The following is a 19,173-nucleotide window of genomic DNA, read 5'->3' as shown; positions in this document are numbered from 1 at the left end:
TTGATAACAACTGTCTAAACTGATAGTTGGGAACCGCCTCAACTAGCCTAGTTACTTTTCTTTCCCACTAAAGTGTTCTTCTTCCTTAAAGTTACCTAATTACTAGAGACTTAAGTAGAGCAGTCATTCGATAGTAGCTTTGGATAGTATTCATCGAAACCTCTCATTTGATACCCCACAATACTATATTCGTTGAATATATGTATGTATTGGGACTCCCCTCCCTTAAACTCAACATAGAGCTATGTTGCTGCTTGCGAGGAAATTCACAGTTTCACCTTTCTGCCAAATTTCGTATCAATTGGAATAACCATTTCTGAGATAATAGATGTGACAGATGGATAGACAGTAAACCGATTTTAATAAGATTTTGTTTTAACATACATAAAACTTTTTGCTGCTGACTCATCTACTTAACCTGGTAATTCAGAAACCAGTATTTTGGCTATGATTCCTGGTGTTAATGCCATTTTTGGACAACCTACACATCATCGCTTGTACGACCGCATTTAAATTCAGCAACTACCCTGTATAGAGGTGAAAACTCCTTATAGAAACAGACTTCATGCATTTGTTTTATTACTACACCCTCCAAAGATAACAATTTTGTCACCGCACGATACTCAATTATTCCGGGAACTTAAAAGCGCGCCTCCTACTTTCTTGTGGTTGTAAACCTAGCCAGCGAATTCCCACTCCACTATGGAAGGATGAATGACGAAACAAGTAGTTGCACGAAGTTATGGTGGAGTGTACAACCAATGATTCAAATTCTTAGTAATATCCTGTGAACTGCGGCTTAAGAATACACTCAAAGCCTGCCCCGCTTGTCGTAAAAGGAAACCAATGAAGATAGAAATTTGAACTAGTAACCCGCAAAATTCGAAATTTTACTACTACCGAAATGTCAACAACACCTGGAATAGGGACTCACATTACGACAACGGCTATCGAAAACGGACTATGATTGGTTCTAGGAATGTGCGTATTCACCTCGACAACAATATTGAGGATCCCCAAAATGATTGCTTCCCCCAACTCGTGTCAAAATCCCAACTATATAACCTGGACATCCTGGGCCTAAACGAAGCAAGATAATAAGACTTTGGAGAGCATTCCTCTCCCTCATGAGGCAATGTGCCTTTGTACTCTGGAAAGTAGTACCAGACGCGAATCCGTTGTCAGATTGTTTCTGATAGCAACTGGAAGGCACGCTCTCTTGACCTGGGAGGCGTTTTCTGACAGGACTCCCACTGCAAGATTTCCATTCAAGTTAACCGAAATTTGCGATATAGTCGAAGATGATGCTTTTTACGAGCAATTACGTACAGTTTGGGGAGATTTCCTAAAGGTGACATTGTGATCGTGATGGGTGATCTGAATGCCAACGTGGGCTCTCACAATACTTTCGTCGTGGAGCCAAGGCCTTGGCGAACGTAACGATAATTGTGCGAGGCTGCTTGCTCGGAAAACGGGGGTTTCAATGGACTATGACATCTTTTCTCAAACGCTTCCACTACGCAGTCAGTTGACATCTTTCTGCTCCCTAACTAGGCCCTGGAGCTTGGCTAAACGGCCCCGGATTTGGAAAAAGAAGCAAGTTTAGTTTTACTGGAGACAAAAACCAAGAAAACCAAGGTTCTCAGTCTGACGGGTCATCGCGCTATACCTATTTGGAATACTGGACAGCACATCAAAGGCATTGATTAATTTATTTATTTAGGAAGCGTAGTTTCTGCCGACGGTGGCACCGAACTTGTTCTCGCCCGGCGTACCAACAGCGCTAGATCTGTCTTCGCTGCTTTGTCTGAAATCTGCAAATGCAGTTATCTAAGATCAAGTTGAGACATTTCTATGCTAATGTTCTTCTGTGTTGCTATATGTGAGAAGCACATGGAAAGTGGTCACCGCTGTCAGTCAAAAGCGCCAAGCTTTAACGAACACCTGTCTGCGACGTTTCATCATAGTGCGCTGGCCTGATCCTATTTCAAACGAAGAACTTCGATGGCACACATGCTAATTACACGTGGATGCCCATCAAAAAGCGGAAATAACGATGGATAGGTCACACATAACGGAGGAGGGACAATTACATTGCTGTCTATGCTATAGAAAAACCAATCTTGGCAAGTGTGTTCTCATTTTCTTCTCCAATATCACGAGACGTCGTTCATTGCCTTTTATAGTCGGGCAGCATTCAAAACCATAGGGGCGACAAGGCGGACGACACTGCGGTAAATTTCATATTTGAAACGGTCGTTGATATACCAATCATAAAGAGTATCTGTTCATGAAGATTTGCGAGTATAAAATTTCGAAAGGTGAGACACCCACATTGCCTGCTCCAAACCTTTTGCTGTCTTTTCACCCACATGACCGTTAAGATCACCCGTAATGACGATATAGTCGTCAACAGTTAAGTCCTTGGGGTTTTAACGTAGGTACCTGTCATGGAGACTTAATCCTACGGTCTTCTTAAGACACGGATTGATTTTGGGACCACAATCAGAGCCCCGCTATGACAAGCAACAACGGTGCCAGTCTATGCAAGTGCATGGCTTAGCATTCATACTGGTGTATGCAAGACCTACCTAAATCTCTACCGAACTAAGGAGTACGACACCCGTGTTGAAACGCAACACCGCGCCGAGGCCCGAAGGTCTCTTCTCGCTTGAACATCACCAACAAACCCATGAAGCTCCCACAAGGGGACCAACCGCAAACAACCGAGCTGTACTCATATACGACAGGAATTCTCCCGAAGTATATGAGTCCAGAGGCTACCTCGGTTCCCATGGTACCAGTACACCCCTGGTAAGGTTTCGTGGCCGAAGCCACTTCAGATGAGTCCCCGTGCAGACTCGGGTCTGATCACCCTAATTAAGCCTTGGAGCATTCGCCTACTGCATCACGGCCGGCAAGCCAATGCGATACAGCGTTTCCTGGTGCCACCATGTGGAGGTTCTCCACGGCCACTTGGTTTTGGTTCAGCCGACAGGGTTGCCGCCCCGCCTTCCTCCCCGCCACCTCGGAGCACCATCACCGGCAGGTACATCACAGGTTTTTGTGTCAAGTAGTTGCCAGAAAGAATCTTTCTCAGAATGGGTTCGTCCTGCCTGTGGTGCGTATGTGGCCAAGCATTGAATCGTGCGATCCGGCTAATATAGCAGTGCGCTTCATCAGATAGCGATGGCCACAGGGGGATTACTCAGTATATCTGCCCGCCGATCAGCAAGATAGCTTCCCCATTGTCGAGCGGCAACTAGTTCATACAAACGGTCGATGTTGAACTTAGCAAGTCGCAACTTCCCAACCCCGCGAGAAGTGGTGGACGCTACACGCAAGTGAATGCAAGCGAGTATCAAATGGTGATCCTTTCGAGGTTGATATCAACACTTCTCTTGTTACGCACATCCAGTAGAAAACTCCTAAATCTCCTGCTGATCGTGAAGTGGTCGACCTGATTGCTCGTACGGTGTCGGTAAATTGAAACCCAACTGACATCATGGCAGGTTCTGTGCTCGAAAAATATGCCACCAATGCTGAGGCGATGATAGTTGCAGAAATGCACGAACCTCCCACCATTACCGTTGCGGTCACCAAGACCGTGTTTATGCATCCCATGTCCGAGCACGATGTTCTCAGATCCCACCTTGACATTCGGATTATCCATCACGATCACAGTGTCACCTTTAGGAAGTCTCCCCTGAACTCCACGCAATTGCTCATAGAAAACATCCTTGCAGTAGTACTCGCTACGCTCAAGTTGGAGAAATCGAGCATTCTAAGGTTCCGCGGTAGCGTCATCGAGGAGCGTGCGTTCATTCCACCAATCATAATCCGTTTTCGGTAGCCAAAAGTCATAGCCGTGAGGTCAGTCCCTACCCTAGGCGTTGTTGACAATTCTGTAGTAATAATGTCTCAAAATTTTCAGGTTGCTAGTCCACAAATTTCTATCCCTTTTAGTCGCCTCATACGACAAGCAGGGAACACTTTCAGTGTATTCTTAAGCTCCAACTCACAGGGTGTAGAATTGTTGAGAGCTCCTAATTGATAATGTTGATTTACGTATATACTATTGACTAATGCTGAGGGGTGTTGGTTGAAGGTGCTGAAGGTTGCTGATTGGTGGCATTGGACAGTGTCGAAAGATGATAGGTACGGGGTTTACTGCTGTTATTGTATGTATGTGTGTTTAGCATTTGTCGCGTACTTATTTTTTAGGCTTCACCTGTAATCCTTGTACAGTTGGCATAGGAAGGATGCCCCCACAATTTTAGCAAGAACAGTTTTGCTAGAACATTTGTCCTTTCCCAGAGGAAGATTTGGAGTTACGCTTCCAAAAACAGTGTCTGCAGCCGCAACAAAACTCAGAATTGCAAACTAGCCAAAAACGGCTAGAAATGGTCCGCATCAAGTGCAATACACACTTCCCTCTCGCTTTAATTTCAACATAAGCGATGTAATCTTTCAAAAACATTTGAAAAGACTCCTCCGCGAAAACCTATAGCATCAGGAACACTTCAAGTTAGAAGCCTTTAAGGATAGTCTTTTCCTCTTCTGCGATGGCTGCTTCTTCCTCATGAAATCTCGAATTTTCCCCTTAACTATCATCCTCGGATATGGTATCTTAAATGACGCAGACTTTTATTAGCAACTTTTTCATAAATAGAGTTGAGTAAATGGTTGTTTAGACCAACGAATTCCAGTTGAAAATTGGCAGTAAATACAACACACAACCAAAGCACCACCGCGATCCTAAAAATGAAGTGATACATCCACATTTCATTCCCCATTATTCACCTCCATTCTTTTGTACTGCTCTAATATATGTAATTCGCCAGCCGCTAAACGCAAATCTTGGTTTTCTAAATTCACTAAATTAGCAATATATCCTGCCACATTTACTGCCCAAGCAAAATAAATACGCAACAAAACATCGTACTGCATATAGTGCAGCAATTTAACGATAGTACTACAAATGCATTCATTACCAACGCGGCGCTGAACTCAATCTATTTAAGTGAGTGATATGGTAAACAGTTTGAAACACCAGAAGCCGCAACCGTGCACTACGTCCTGGAATCAATTCTCGAAAATTTAGTTAGCGCTTTAATCCTATTTTCAGTAACCTTCACTCTAACGGAAGGAAGGTCGAGTTGCCTGTATCCCTCACAATTGAAGGGAGGCTGCTATTAGTAAATAATCGATAATCTTCAACTATTTCTGTACGGGCTTCAAAATAACTATTCCAGACTTAAAGGTTTACTTCTCTTAAAGATTATTTGAAAAAACTTTCTCTCAAACAAGGATTCATTAACTCCTAATGAAATGCGTCCGCTCCTTCAGAAATTATGGTTTGATGGCTTTGTTAATGAGTTCATCTAATATTCATTACCCTCAGCTTTCCTCTATGGTAAATGAAGTGCCTATTCTCCTCAGCATATTCAATCTGGGATGGTTGCACTCACTGCTCGTTGACCGAGCAAAGCGCTTAATATTTCTTAATCTATGCAGATAAGCAATTACCGCAAAATGTACCAGGTAAGACGCACAAAGAGCCAAGAAAATACAACTACCCTTCTTATTAGATCGAGTGGCATCTCAAAAGCTACAATTCATTTGCAATTAAATTTAATCAAGAGAGCCCGAGGTATAAGCTGAATCTACGAAGATCGGGATAATATTCTAAAGTTGTATTCACGTACAAGCGAAATGGCACATTCCCTCCTAGAATGCAGTTTTAATCCCGAAATCATACTCTAACACGCTTCAAAGTCTATGTTCAAATATCAAGGCTTAAATGAATTTTCGAAGGCAGTCAACATCTTTTTGAAGGTGCAGACTTAGATATTCAGTCTCGAGATCAACTCGGGTTAACATAAAGAAGAAAATTGTACAACAGGTGATCGTTCTGGTGTCTGCATCATTTCGTTCCCTTTGTCCTGTGGCAAGCTGACAAGACATTTCCTTGTATGCAACGTGTTGCCTTTTTCTCCTACTCAACTCCCTTCTGTCAATTCCCTTCTTCCAATCCCGACATTGACTTATTTTAAAGTAATAATTCAAAAAATTTTAATTTTTAATTAATTTTTATTTTATCTTTTAACCTCTGTCAAACTCTTAAAATTCAATTGAATGTCTTCAAGGGTAGTATAGAAATTGTCTAACAGTTCAGAAATTATCATTACCTTTTTTAAGGCTTTTTTTACAAACAAAATCGATTCAATGTCTGTCTGTCTGTCTGTCACACACACTTTTCTCAGAAACGGCTATAACGATTGACACGAAGGCGAGAAGGTGGGAACTATGAACGCCCAGACATGCAATGAGTGATATCCTTCTAGGCTGAAATTTAGGGGGGTCCCCTTACATGTAAAAGGGAGGTGTACAATTTTTTTTCAACAAATATTGTCATGTGGGGTATCAAATGAAAGCCACTTTTCGAAGCCGGTCTTAGATTTGAGATTTGTTAGAAAGGCGGGCAGTGAGAGGGGTGGAAATTGATGATTTCTTTGAAGGACCCATTCCCAGAAACAACCCAACCGAAAAATCTGAAAAATGCATGAAGCTACCTCTATATGGTGTCCAAGCCTCAAAATACGCTCCATATCGATATCTATTAAGTTAATAATAGTATATTACCATATTTTTTGCGAAAATTGAGTAATACCCCCCTTAAATTTTTCCCAGATAACTGACGACATCGCATATGAGCTCTGGAAAGCTAAGACCTGAGACCCAACACTGTGGCTCAGTGAATTCTTTAACCGGGTTACTCAGGATGGAAGAACACCATCTGATTGCCAGAAGAACTCGTGCGCCGGGTTCAATAGCTCTACCACGATCCGAAAAGTAAAGTTCAAAGTACTGCGAGTGTATCAAAACTACTTCGTGTCTCTGTTGGTGTTCATCAAGGAAGCGCCCTATCACCACTCCTCTTTATTCTTGTTATGGACACCGCCACACGGGATATCCAACGTCTAGCGCCCTACCCACTGCTTTATGCAGATGATGTTTTCATGCAACACGGTCTGAGATTGAATTTAACAAAACTGAATTTTTGACGACCGATCCCCATGAAACAGTCACAATCACTGCACAATCAGCGGCAGTAATCTGCCCAGAACTAAGCGATATAAATACCTCGGTTCAACGCTATCAGCCAATAGAGAACTGCGTTATGAAATTGCTTCACGCCTTAACGCAACCTGGATGAAGTGGCGTTCCACAACTGGTGTTCTTTGTGATCGACGTATCAGCGAACGTCTCAAATCTAAAATTTACCGCAATGTCGTCCGTCCTGTCGCTCTCTGTGGTCCTGAATGTTGGCGGACTATAAATGACAATGAATGGCGTCTTGCGGTAATGGAGAAGAAGATGTTGCTTACGACTAGTGCCGTCACACGTTTAGATCACATCCGAAATGTGGATATCCGCGATCGTTATGGGGTTGCACCGATCGTGGAAAAGTTGCGAGAGAGGGGTCTTCGATGGTATGGTCACGCAATTCGTGCAAACGAGAATTCACTTGCCAAAATTGGTCTGAACATTGAAGTCGATGGTAAACGACCAAAAGGCAGGCCTAAACAACGGTGGCTTAATACGCTGGATGGGGATTTGAAAGCCTCGATATTGCACCCAGATCAGACATTCGATAGAGCCAAATGGCGAAACCGATCACGATGAGTTGAAAGAGACAAAGGCTGAAGAAAAAGAAGAAGTTTATCCCAGAGTTATAAAAGTTGGCACTAGTATAAAATATAATATGAATGATGTTCATCCTGCCGAGACAAAGAGGGAAATCTGATTTCCGACAGAGTGGGCATATTGGAGCGATGGGTTAGGTACTTTGATGGACTACGGAACAACCAGAACATCAGTGAGTTGGAGGTCCCGCCAACTGAAGATAACGGACAAATACTGTCACTATCAAGTATAGAAGAAACTGTCCGTGTAGTTCATCGGCTTAAAAATCACAAGTCGCCAGGAGCCAATGGAATTACAGCCCAATTGTTTCAATATGCAGGCGTCCAATTACACCAATTGGTTCATCAATTTGTGCTCAAGGTATGGGACAGCGAATCAATGCCTGACAATTGGCCACGAGGCATTATCTGTCTCATACATAAAAAGGGAGATATCACACAGTGCAGCAATTATTAAGGTATCACGCTTCTGAGTACCATCTATAAGATATTCTCCGGTATCTTGCTAGGTCGGATAGCCCCAGATACCCAGATCGCCATTGGCCCATATCAAAGAGGCTTCACTCCAGGCAAAGATCAGATCTCTCTGCGGCAAGCGATGAAAAAACTGTTGGAATATGGACATCAGTTCCACCTCTTCTCATTGATTTTAAAGCCACCTATGATAGCATAGCCAAGGTAAAACTACCGGCTTATGTTGACGATATCGACATCATGGGAAGAACGACTCGAGACGTACAAAGTGCCTTCATCCAGATCGAACAGGCGGCACGAGATCTTAGACTGCACAGCAATGAAGGCAAGATAAAATACATGATGGCAACGTCAGCACCAAAGACGAACTAACCAACAACATCAAACCGCACTGGTCAAACGGGATGAATAGAGATAGGAGACTACAATTTCGAAACCGTTGATAATTCCTCCTATCTAGGGTCGATAACAGCTATGACGATGAAATCCACGCACGGTTGTTGGCAGCCAACAGAACTTATTTCAGTTTATAAAAACTGTTCCGAAACGTCTCATCATAGGGTCAAAGCTCTTACTGTATAAGACAATGATCTTGCCAGTCCTCATGTATTCCTCGGAGACTTAGGTTCTTAGCAAGGCAAATTACGAACTCTTGGCCGCGTTTGAGAGAAGAACCCTCCGAAGATTTTTTGGCCCCCTACATGAGGATGGACAATTCAGTAGCCTACATAATGTGGATAAAATTCGGCTCACCAGGTTACGGTGGGCGGGTCACTTAATCCGTATGGATGAGGATGATCCTGCCCGGAAAATCTATAATGGTAAAAAAGAAGACAAGGCAGATGGAGCGATGGCTCAGGCTAGGGCACCAAACAGCTTTTAGGGATATCGAATTGGTGGACCTCGGCGCAAAACCGGGATGTCTGGAGTTCAATCCAATGCAATAAAAGGTCCTCCCCAGAATCCGTAGGACCGAGCTTCTGAGAAGCTACAGTACAACTGGTCTGCCACCTGGAGTGTATACTCTATTGTTTTGTTCCATTGCATATGGGTGGGTGCAATTTATACCTTTTACCAGGTTCAGCGGTCTCTGTATTAGAGTGCCCGCAGGAACACCATACGACGGTTGTCTAATGGTAAGTCTAATGGCTACCAATGGGAGGTGCGAGTCGACGTGATCCATCCATGAAATTTCCTTTCAGAAATTATGGAAATCAATACAAAATCTGCAAATTTTACTCATACGAAGTTTAATACGTTGATTGAAATCTACTTCAAGAACTCTCGGTTATACAATATATGAACAATTTCTATTAAATTATTACTTCGCGTCCTTCTAACCACTACAAATTTCAAATACCATGCCTTACAGAAATATCCATTAAATATCTCAATAAACTGCATGTCAAGTAAGAATTTTACTTGAGGCTAGAAGACCCAAGGGGGTCGGTCCACTATCCTCATAGACTAAACAACTGCATCTTATTGGAAAACTCTCAAACTGGACACTTTTCTTTGCCCTTGTATTCAATGGAAATTCATAACGGGAGTTTTGCTACGTCGTCTTCGGAAGTTTCTCAAGCGTACTTGGAACTTATCATCTTATGCACATAATAATGGCAAGGTGCAATCGCTATACTGTAACCCTCCATTACCCACCCATTTTGATCAACTTTATCTGAGTCAAGTGTTTCCCTAGGAGATAAGTATATTTATCAAAGTACACACAGTTATCTTTGCGCAAATATTGCAATTTTCCTGGACGATAGAGCATGCAGCGAAAGTGGAGACTTTTGTTTAAGGAATTCATCCACATGCTTCAGACACTTGGCATAGTCTTATTAAATTATGCTTAGTAGCCTTGATGGCGTTATTATACGAAATTTTATTCTTCTTATGAATAAATCTTTGAGAAGGATTACGGAGGTGGAAGAGAAAAATGCTAAAGCCCACATATGACATATTTTTTAATCATGAAGTGTCATTTGTTCTCTAGATACTATGCAACGAGGAGAGGGGATTACCATGAATTAGATTATGCAAACTATTATGTTTGCTTCTTTGCACATAAGCTGCTGTGAACAAAACGAAATTTGCATGTGAACAAGAAAATTGGGGTCTAGTGACCTCGATTGCGTCGTGGATATATACAAGAATTAAAATAGTATCACCGATGAAAGCACAAAATCTTGCATGATTTCTATTCGATGCCTGAGGTCATAAACATATTTAGCATCTAAAAGCTGGCATTGTGCTCAGATACTCATGCAGATTTACCAGCATGTCCAACTCGCGCGTGAAAAATTTCAGATTGTTTGTTAAGTGAGTGAAAAGAATAAAACAAATTCCAGATTCAGGGTTTCTAATTGACTATATGAAAGTTGATAAAATCAGTTCAAATAGCTGAAACCAGAATCCCGCTAAACTTGTCTTCAAACGCAGCAATTTTGAACACGTAGTGGCATCCCCCCATCCTATGTGACAAGCTATAACCAACTGTGCGATGCTGGCAGTACATCCAATGCCCTGCACCACATACACGGCACTAACACCAGATCTTATGCGCGGAATTTTATTCCGCAATTACCCTCGCTGTCAAAGAAGCGCAATCATTTTTCTCTAATATAAAATTTCGTACAATGCGCTGGAAATTGAATCCCCGGTATACAGTCTTCTTGATACAATGAAAAAAGTAGGAGTCGTAAATGAAAACAAATTAATTTACATGGTTCCGTATGTGCAGAAGAAGTAGCGATAGGCTTTTTGGAAAAATAAGAAGGAATGCTCCAGACGTAAAAGCAGGATGTCTGGAGCACCTTACCAAGGCAGACCTAGACTGGATACCGGTTGTTGCGCTGTTGTTAATGATGAAATTGCTGTAGCCATATATAAACTGAGACATTACTGAAGATATTATATAATCTGCTATCTGGGACAGATTTTGGGTTGTATTTTTAATTACTTTTAATACATTTAGCTGGCACTGGCTCATGTCGTCAGACTTGTTAAATATTTATAAAATAAAATATTATTAAATTTAAATCGAAGTCTTGATTGAATAGCTTTACCTCTCCTCACCCATGTGCAGCTTATATATGTATGTATGTTTTTATTCGCTCTTGTAACGTTGGAATGGAATGTTCATCGACTTTAAAGCCATCTATGATAGCATAGCCAGGGTACACGGCCATGATAGAATTCGGTATCCCGACGAAATTAATAAGACTGACTAGGCTGTCCCTGACCAATGTGCGAGGCCAGATAAAAGCAGCAGGATCACTCTCAAGACCATTCGACATCAACAACGGTCTACGACAAGGAGATGCGCTATCATGCGTCCTCTTTAACCTGTCCCTCGAGAAAGTGATCCGTGATGCTGAGGTAAATGCAAGAGGTACGATCCTCTTCAAGTCCACCCAACTACTGGCCTATGCTGACGATATCGACATCATGGGAAGAAACACCCGAGACGTACGAACTGCCTTCATCCAGATCGAGCAGGCGGAGCGAGATCTTGGGCTGCACATCAATGAAGGCAAGACGAAATATATGGTGGCAACGTCAGCACCGAAGACGAATTAACCAACAATATCAAACCGCACTGGTCAAACACGAAGAAGAATAAGGATAGGAGAATACAACTTTAAGACCGTTAACAATTTCTCCTATCTAGGGTCGAAAATCACAACCGATAACAACTACGATGATGAAATCCGCGCACGGTTGTTGTCAGCCAACAGAGCCCATTTCAGCTTACAAAGACTGTTCCGCTCGAAACGTCTCACCATAAGGTCAAAGCTCTTACTGTACAAGACTATGATCTTGCCAGTCCTCATGTATTCCTCGGAAACTTGGGTTCTTAGCAAGAAAAATTGCGAACTCTTGGCCGCGTTCGAGAGAAGAATCCTCCGAAGAATTTTTGGCCCCCTACATGAGGATGGATGATTCCGTAGCCTACACAATGACGAAATCTATGAGCGATACCATGACCGTCCGGTTGTGGATAAAATCCGGTTCAATAGGTTACGGTGGGCGGGTCACTTAATCCGTACGGATGAGGATGAACCAGCCCGGAAAGTCTATAAGGGCAATATCTATGGAAGAAAAAGAAGACGAGGCAGACCCTGCCTGAGATGGAGCGATGGCGTAGGTCAGGACGCCAAACAGCTTTTAGGGATATCGAATTGGTGGACCTCGGCACAAAATCGGGATGTCTGAAGTTCCTTATTAAGGCAGGCCTAGACCGGATACCGGTTGTTGCGCCGTTGATGATGATGATGTTGAACGTTGGAATACAATGAACAATTTTATACTAATGATACACGGACAACATAATAATATTAATATTTCCAATCTGCTTGTAATCACTGATACTAAAGTTCCAAATTATTGCCCCACAAGTCTCATTTTTCACTTCTCTACATGCTAGTTTCGAATTCTGAGCCCATCCGCATTATATAACCACTTTGCTCAATGCGCCGTAGATCTGCAACCAAATTTAAAAAATCCCGCGGGCCCTTAGGTTCATATTTCCCTAAGAGGACCCTGGATTATCCTTTTCTGGTAAGTTCGCCCAACCCCAACCGTTTTTCTCCTTCCTTCCTCATTATCATTACCGCGTACCCGTTCTCAATTCCACAGAAAGTCCATTTAATAGTGGTTCTGCTTCCTTCCCGACGTGGTCTGGAGCGCAGAGTATTTACGTTATTGATGCCTTCCCATACCCGTTTAAGGGTCACCTGATGGGACCTAAGTATTATATTTTGATAGTCACTTAACTATCAGTTAAGACCATAATATTCTGGCGCTAGATTTCTGTTAGGCATGCTAAGATAGGCACGCCCACCTACGAAATTACTGAAGTCTTGCCTAGTAGCCACCTAGAAATCAACCAGCCTTCCGAATTTTGTTGGGTCTGGCTGTTAAACGCAAACTTGACCGATTTTCAGGAGGATTAATTGAATCAACCTCGATTCAAACTGTCTGGAGTGGTATACCCAATCTGGAAATCCATACGTCGGGGAACGGTCTGGCGGCTCTGATGAAATCATTATCGGAGAGTAGTGCTATCCTCGACCAATGTGCGTAGCAAGGTGACCCAATACCAGTAAACCCTCGCATCTAGATGAGGATGGTGCAAATGTCCCGATCAACACAGTTTCATGGCGAGTTATTATATTTTTGATGGTTGTCAATTATTCCAGCCACACGGAAAATTCATTTGATTTGATCAGTTTTGACATATCTCTGTGTTATCAAGCATGTCAATTTAATTTTGTCGTTTGCTCAGGGGTGGAGCTAATGGTGTACGTTGTTGATAACAGTTCTCCGGGGTGAGCGAGTAATATAAAGCTGGACAATATAAGTAAAGGCCTCATACGCAATAGCTGTTTTGATTTTAATGTGCAGCATTAGGATTTTAGCCTCTTCGTCAACACACTGGGTCACTGGAAGTTTTACGTAATCAATATTCCTACCAGATAACGTACTGGATATTTATGGTGAATTCCCCGATATAATCTAGGTGACAAAAATTGACTTGGTAACCGCTCACTCTTTTCATGGAAGACGAAAGTTTCTGGCTTGTGGTCCGTAAAGATGGTGAACCCTCTTGCTTCAACAATTTGACGAAAGTGTTTGATCGCTAGGTACCCCACCAGCGGTTGACATTAGTAAGTTCCATCCAAAACTACAAAAGCTGCGGTGGATCCTCAACTCTAGTTGATTGATGAATTTCCTTCGATTTTGACTTGGAGAATCTCGTTGAGTGATGCTTGTACTCTTGCCAATCAAGCTATGAACCTCCTTTAAAGAATCCTATGAGCTGCTCGCTGATTGGCTTTCCTTCCTTTGAGACCATTTATTCCAAGAAAATTTATTTATTTATTTATTTAATGAGGACAATACCCAGAAATCAAATTCCTTTTTATATGTTTTCCTCACAGGGAGGAGCAAGTGAATGGCTTATTTTACGCTTAAAGCCAGAGAGAGGGAAATAGAGTCAAAGGACCCAAGCTGTAGGGCATTGTAGGACCGGCATAGCCTCGGGATCGGAGAGTGGAAGTAAATCTCGAGCTCCGCGTAGGATACATCAAAAATGCCCGCACTACGTATGTTATGAGACGAGGCGATACGGAAAGTAATATCCGAGCTGGCGGAGCAGTCCATCAGACAATTGCAGAGTTTGAAAAGAGTACACATATTAAGGATGATACGGCGTTGTTGTAGGAAGGGGAGATTGAGGATGCGGAGTCGTGATGGATGATAAACCCGTGGAAGGCTCTTTTTGTAAAAGAGGGTCCAGGTGAATTCGCGTTGTATAAATTCAAGAGCGCGGCAGTCACGGATGTGGAAGGGGGACCAGACTACCCAGCAATATTCAAGAATGTTTCAAGGGAATTGAAGAGTGTTAAGGAGGGAAGTTTGTCGTCGAATATTACACCCAGGTCTTTGAAGGAGGTCAGTAGTCAAAGGGGTTGCCCACTGAGAGAATAGGAAAATGATGTTGGGGAGGGTTTAATGGAATAGCGCATCCAGTGGCATTTGTTGGCATTCAGTGTTAGCTTGTTGACCGAACACCAACGGATTAAATTATCAAGGTTGGACTGTAAGAGAGCACAGTCCAACGGAGACGAAACAGAGACAAACAATTTAAGGTCGTCTGCGTAAAGCAAATGCGGGCAGGTAAGAATGGAGGTGAGGTCATTGATAAACAAGTCGGAATACCGGAAGCTCGCGCTTCGGGTATAAAGGTTTTGTGTTCATCGTATGTAAGAAATTTCAACGCACATTTTTCTATCCGTATATAACTACAAACCCAACATATTGCTTCATATTTTTCCAAACTACGAGACATACGTACATATTACAGGCATAGATATTACGCTCACCCTAAACAAACAAACTGCCTATTTCCGAATACCGTACACATATATGCACGTATATAAATTGATCGTACCCATATTTCCGATTTACTTCTTATATCTATCTGAATAGGAACTACCCACAAAGTTCATTAGTACGCATATACTATATACCTACATACACAGTTGATATTCATATACAAATGACTAAAAAACTAAAACAAAATAATTCTTTGGGACCCCATTCATAAGAACTCATTTGGTTGTGGTATTGACGAATTGATATGTGATGATGACGTCATGCAGTCATGCATGAAGAGTGCCCGAAATTCACAAAAATTGGTAAAGTTTTACCCCCTACAACTTTGTCAATAATAGTTGGATTTTCTTCAAACTTGACTAGCTTGTGCACTATGTTCTTTATTATACGCACGCCAAATTTTGTACTTCTGGGATGAATATAAGGGGGGTTGCCGGGTAAATTTCTAAAATGTGGAAATATACTATTATTAACTTTATTTGTGCAGATATCGGAACCGGATATATTTTGATGCCTAGATTTCGTAGAGATGCACTATTGAGATTTTTTTCAGATTTTTCGGTTGGATAGGTTCTGAGAACGAGACCTGTTACACTTTTCGGGGGTCATATTTTGAGCCCTCACTCCCCTATGTTTCACCAAGTATCAAATATTGAACCAGTTTCGAAAAGTACTAATTGAGACCTTTCATTTGATACCCCATATGGCCACATTTTATGAAAAAAAATTTTGCACCCTCCTTTCACATGTATGGGGAGCCCCCCCTTAAACTTAACACAAAATGGCGTCAGTTGCTGCATGTAAAGGGAACGGCAGATTACATACTCCTACCAATTTTCGTGACAATCGGTTCAGCCGTTTCCGAATAAATCGGGTGTGACAGACAGACAGACAGACAGACAGACAGACAGACAGACAGACAGACGGACAGACAGACATCGAATCGATTCTAATAAGGTTTTGTTTCACACAAAACCTTAAAAACAGGAAGAGTAGGGGGCCAACTATAATATAAAGCCTTGGGGAACACCAGAGGAAGGAGAGAAGGAACGAGATGAGTAACCATGAAAAGAAACTTTGTAGGAACGGTATGAGGGATAGGAGGAAAGCCACGAGATGACTGAGGGAGGAAGTCTAGTAATGAAAGTTTATGGAGGAGAATGCTATGGTCAAGGGTATCAAAGGCTTTGGAGAAATCGGTATAAAAAGCATGTACCTCCTGTCATGAATTCAAGCATTCAGCAACAAAGTTGGTAATGACCAGAAGGTTTGAAATCGTTGATCTATGTTTCACGAAACCATGCTGCTCTTTGACAATGAGGTGACGGAAGTGCGCGGTCAACCAGTCGTTGACGTATCTTTCCAGGATTTTGGAGCAAGAGAAGAGAGGAGAAATGGGGCGGTAGTTCACAGTAAGGGAAGAGTCTCCACTCTTGAGAATACTGATAATAAGACTTTTGTTGTAGATTATACTCAGGGAGAGGGCAATGTGTTTTCTACAATTAGGGAGGAAGAGATTAGGAAGCCCATCGGGGCCAGGTCCGATTTTGGGGTCAAGATTACCAATGAGGAACACAACCAAGGAAGGCGTAAGGAGAGGAATGGCTAGAGATTCGGAGGAGTCTTCAGTTATGAGAAGTGTAGAGAGTGGAGGGCTCGAGGGAGAAAACACTGAAGAGAGGTAGATGCAGAGAAGGTCGCAGGATTGTTGTGGGGCGTTGGCAGTGGAGTCGGCGAAGCTGATAGAAGAAGAGAGAGATTGAGTTGGATTACGAAAATTGCGAGCGTGGGGGGTTTTAAGGGTTTTAAGTTACTACGGGCAAGAGCGACTTCGACGCTTAATAAGCACCTTTCACGCGCTTTTCTGACCATTGACTTCACAGTAGAGCATATAGCCTTAAAGTGAGCAGGGTCGGCGTCATTCTTAGAAGCGCGAAACTTCTTCCGCAGTGTATGTTTCACACGAATCTTAATAAGAATTTCCGTTGTGAACCAAGTTAGGTACGAACGTAGGCAGGGAGAGGAAGAAGGGACATAACAGGAGAGGAGATCTGACAGGATATTGTAAAAGGTGTTTAGAGCTTGATCACACGATGAGTTGCTTAATATATGTACCCAGTTGAAAGACGCTAGCTGAGTTCAGACCGTCAAAATTGGCTTTGCGGAAGTTGAACTTAGTGGATTTACGCTTGGTGTTGGGTTTTGAACGCGGGAGCTCCGCTTGAAATTCAACCGCGGGGTGGTGAGCATCAGTTTTGACATACGAAGATGTGCAAGGAAATAAAGAGAGGTGGCGCTCGGGGAGGTTGAAAAGAAAGAGATCGAGAGTACGGCCCAAAGGGTTTTTGGTTATATTGAAATTCAAGGCAGAGCAAGTGTTCATAAAGAAAGAAAGTTGGAGGGAAGAATGGGAGAGGTTGTTTGAAGGAATTGAAATGCTAGGATGATTAGGCCAGTGGAGCATGGGGAGGTTGAAATCTCCGCAAATTAAGAAAGGAAGGGAAGCGAATCTGACGGTAAGGAGTTCTGACAAACTGTCAAATGATTCCTCATTCATACAGGTGAGGAGGGCTAGCATAGGGGACATATAAGCAAGATACAATGAACGGGAGAAGTTGGGCGAGGAGACACAAAAAGCAACACAATCTTAACGAAAGCCAGAGGAGGAGAAGACGAGTTCGGCAGCGAGTGTCTGACTTACGAGATACACCCCGTTCCCTGTCACAACGGAAAGTGGAGTACCCTTCGGGGAGCTCGGATTTTAATATGGCATCGTCCAGCCAGGTTTCGGAGATACAGATGGCATGGTATTGTTGAGCCAGCGCGGATAAATTGAAGGCCTCCCGCTTGGTTCTTAAACCCCTAACGTTCTGATACACCCGACGGACAGTAAACATGGATCCAGTTATATAACTCGGCGAAGCGGGTTGCCCTGAAATTTACCCGCGGATTGGGGCGCTTGTATGGCTTGATGAGTACACCTTCAGGCCAGAAAGAAAGGTTGCCGAGGACGTCAACTTCGTGTGGATAAGTAACTTTGAAAGATGCAATCACCCGGTCGGTGTTACGCAATGTTTATTTTCCAGAGATTCCTATGTTAACTCTCAACTACATCTGTCGCTAGTCGTAGTATGATAATATTGTTCACGGTAGTTTTTTTTTGCACCCTCAGCTGAACATATAAATTTTTTATAACTGAAGTAGAGAGTAGCTCGACGAACAAAACATATCTCTCTTCCTAGGAAAATCTAGCAAAAAGTATATCCTCTATATTAGAAAAAACTCATAGAAATAAACTCTACTTGTTACCCTTAAGTACCACAAAACTTTTATACAATACCCATAGACACATTCTTCCACCAACCATTACATTCACGATCCTTCTCACTTAACTTTATTTCTTTCTATTTCAGGAATGTCCTGAGGGAGTTGTTCACGAGGACTGCTTTAAGGATATTTATGCAAAATTCTTTCCACACGGCAGTAAGTACATCATAATTTTTCCAAGATCCTTTTTATTAACATAATATTGATTGTTACGGAAGAAATTCGTAAGGGTGAACGCCCTGCAAGAAACATTGTCCTAAATGGAGTAGAATGTTTCTTGGAGTTCATCCCACGTTGGAAACTAATTATTTATTTATAGTTCTCTGTGGAGCTCAATACGTTTTGTAACAATCCACATTTGGATACATCTTATGACCTTATAATATCCGCTCAGGGAAAAAGCAGAACAAATTAATACGGTTTTGACATAAGGACGGGCCGGGGATACTCTCGATGGATGTATTGTAATCACCTGAAAGGTGAAACGAATACAAAATAAACGTAGCATCTACCGTAACCTGAATTTCTACTAGCTTTATCATACCCATTATCGCATGTGCCTGGGGCTTGAGGAAGACACCAGAAACATAAAAGTCGACCCAAAATGAATTTTATATAGTTCCGAAAAACCTTTTGTTTCATCACCTCCTCCCTCCCCCTAAGCGCTTTCTCTTGCTCTATTAAAGGTCCATTGGACAACTGATATTTATTGGAAATCTGAAGGTAATGGACCGGCCGTCATTCTCATAAAATATATGCG

General features: G+C 42.4%; 1 protein-coding gene across 2 annotated transcripts in view; it reads left to right on the top strand.

The window, feature by feature from the left end:
* The window catches only part of LOC119660260 (Kv channel-interacting protein 1), a 386,504-nt gene that overhangs the window by 247,206 nt on the left and 120,125 nt on the right, over positions 1–19,173 (top strand). For both annotated transcript variants that reach the window (XM_038068719.1, XM_038068718.1), the window contains exon 5: positions 18,500–18,569. In XM_038068719.1, the coding sequence (XP_037924647.1) occupies positions 18,500–18,569 (70 nt within the window). The remainder of the gene's footprint in view (positions 1–18,499; positions 18,570–19,173) is intronic.

This window comes from Hermetia illucens, chromosome 6 (assembly GCF_905115235.1).
Source record: "Hermetia illucens chromosome 6, iHerIll2.2.curated.20191125, whole genome shotgun sequence".
In the NCBI taxonomy this organism is placed as follows: domain Eukaryota; kingdom Metazoa; phylum Arthropoda; class Insecta; order Diptera; family Stratiomyidae; genus Hermetia; species Hermetia illucens.
The sequence above is the reverse complement of the archived record's forward strand: the minus strand, read 5'-3'. Positions and strand labels throughout refer to the sequence as shown.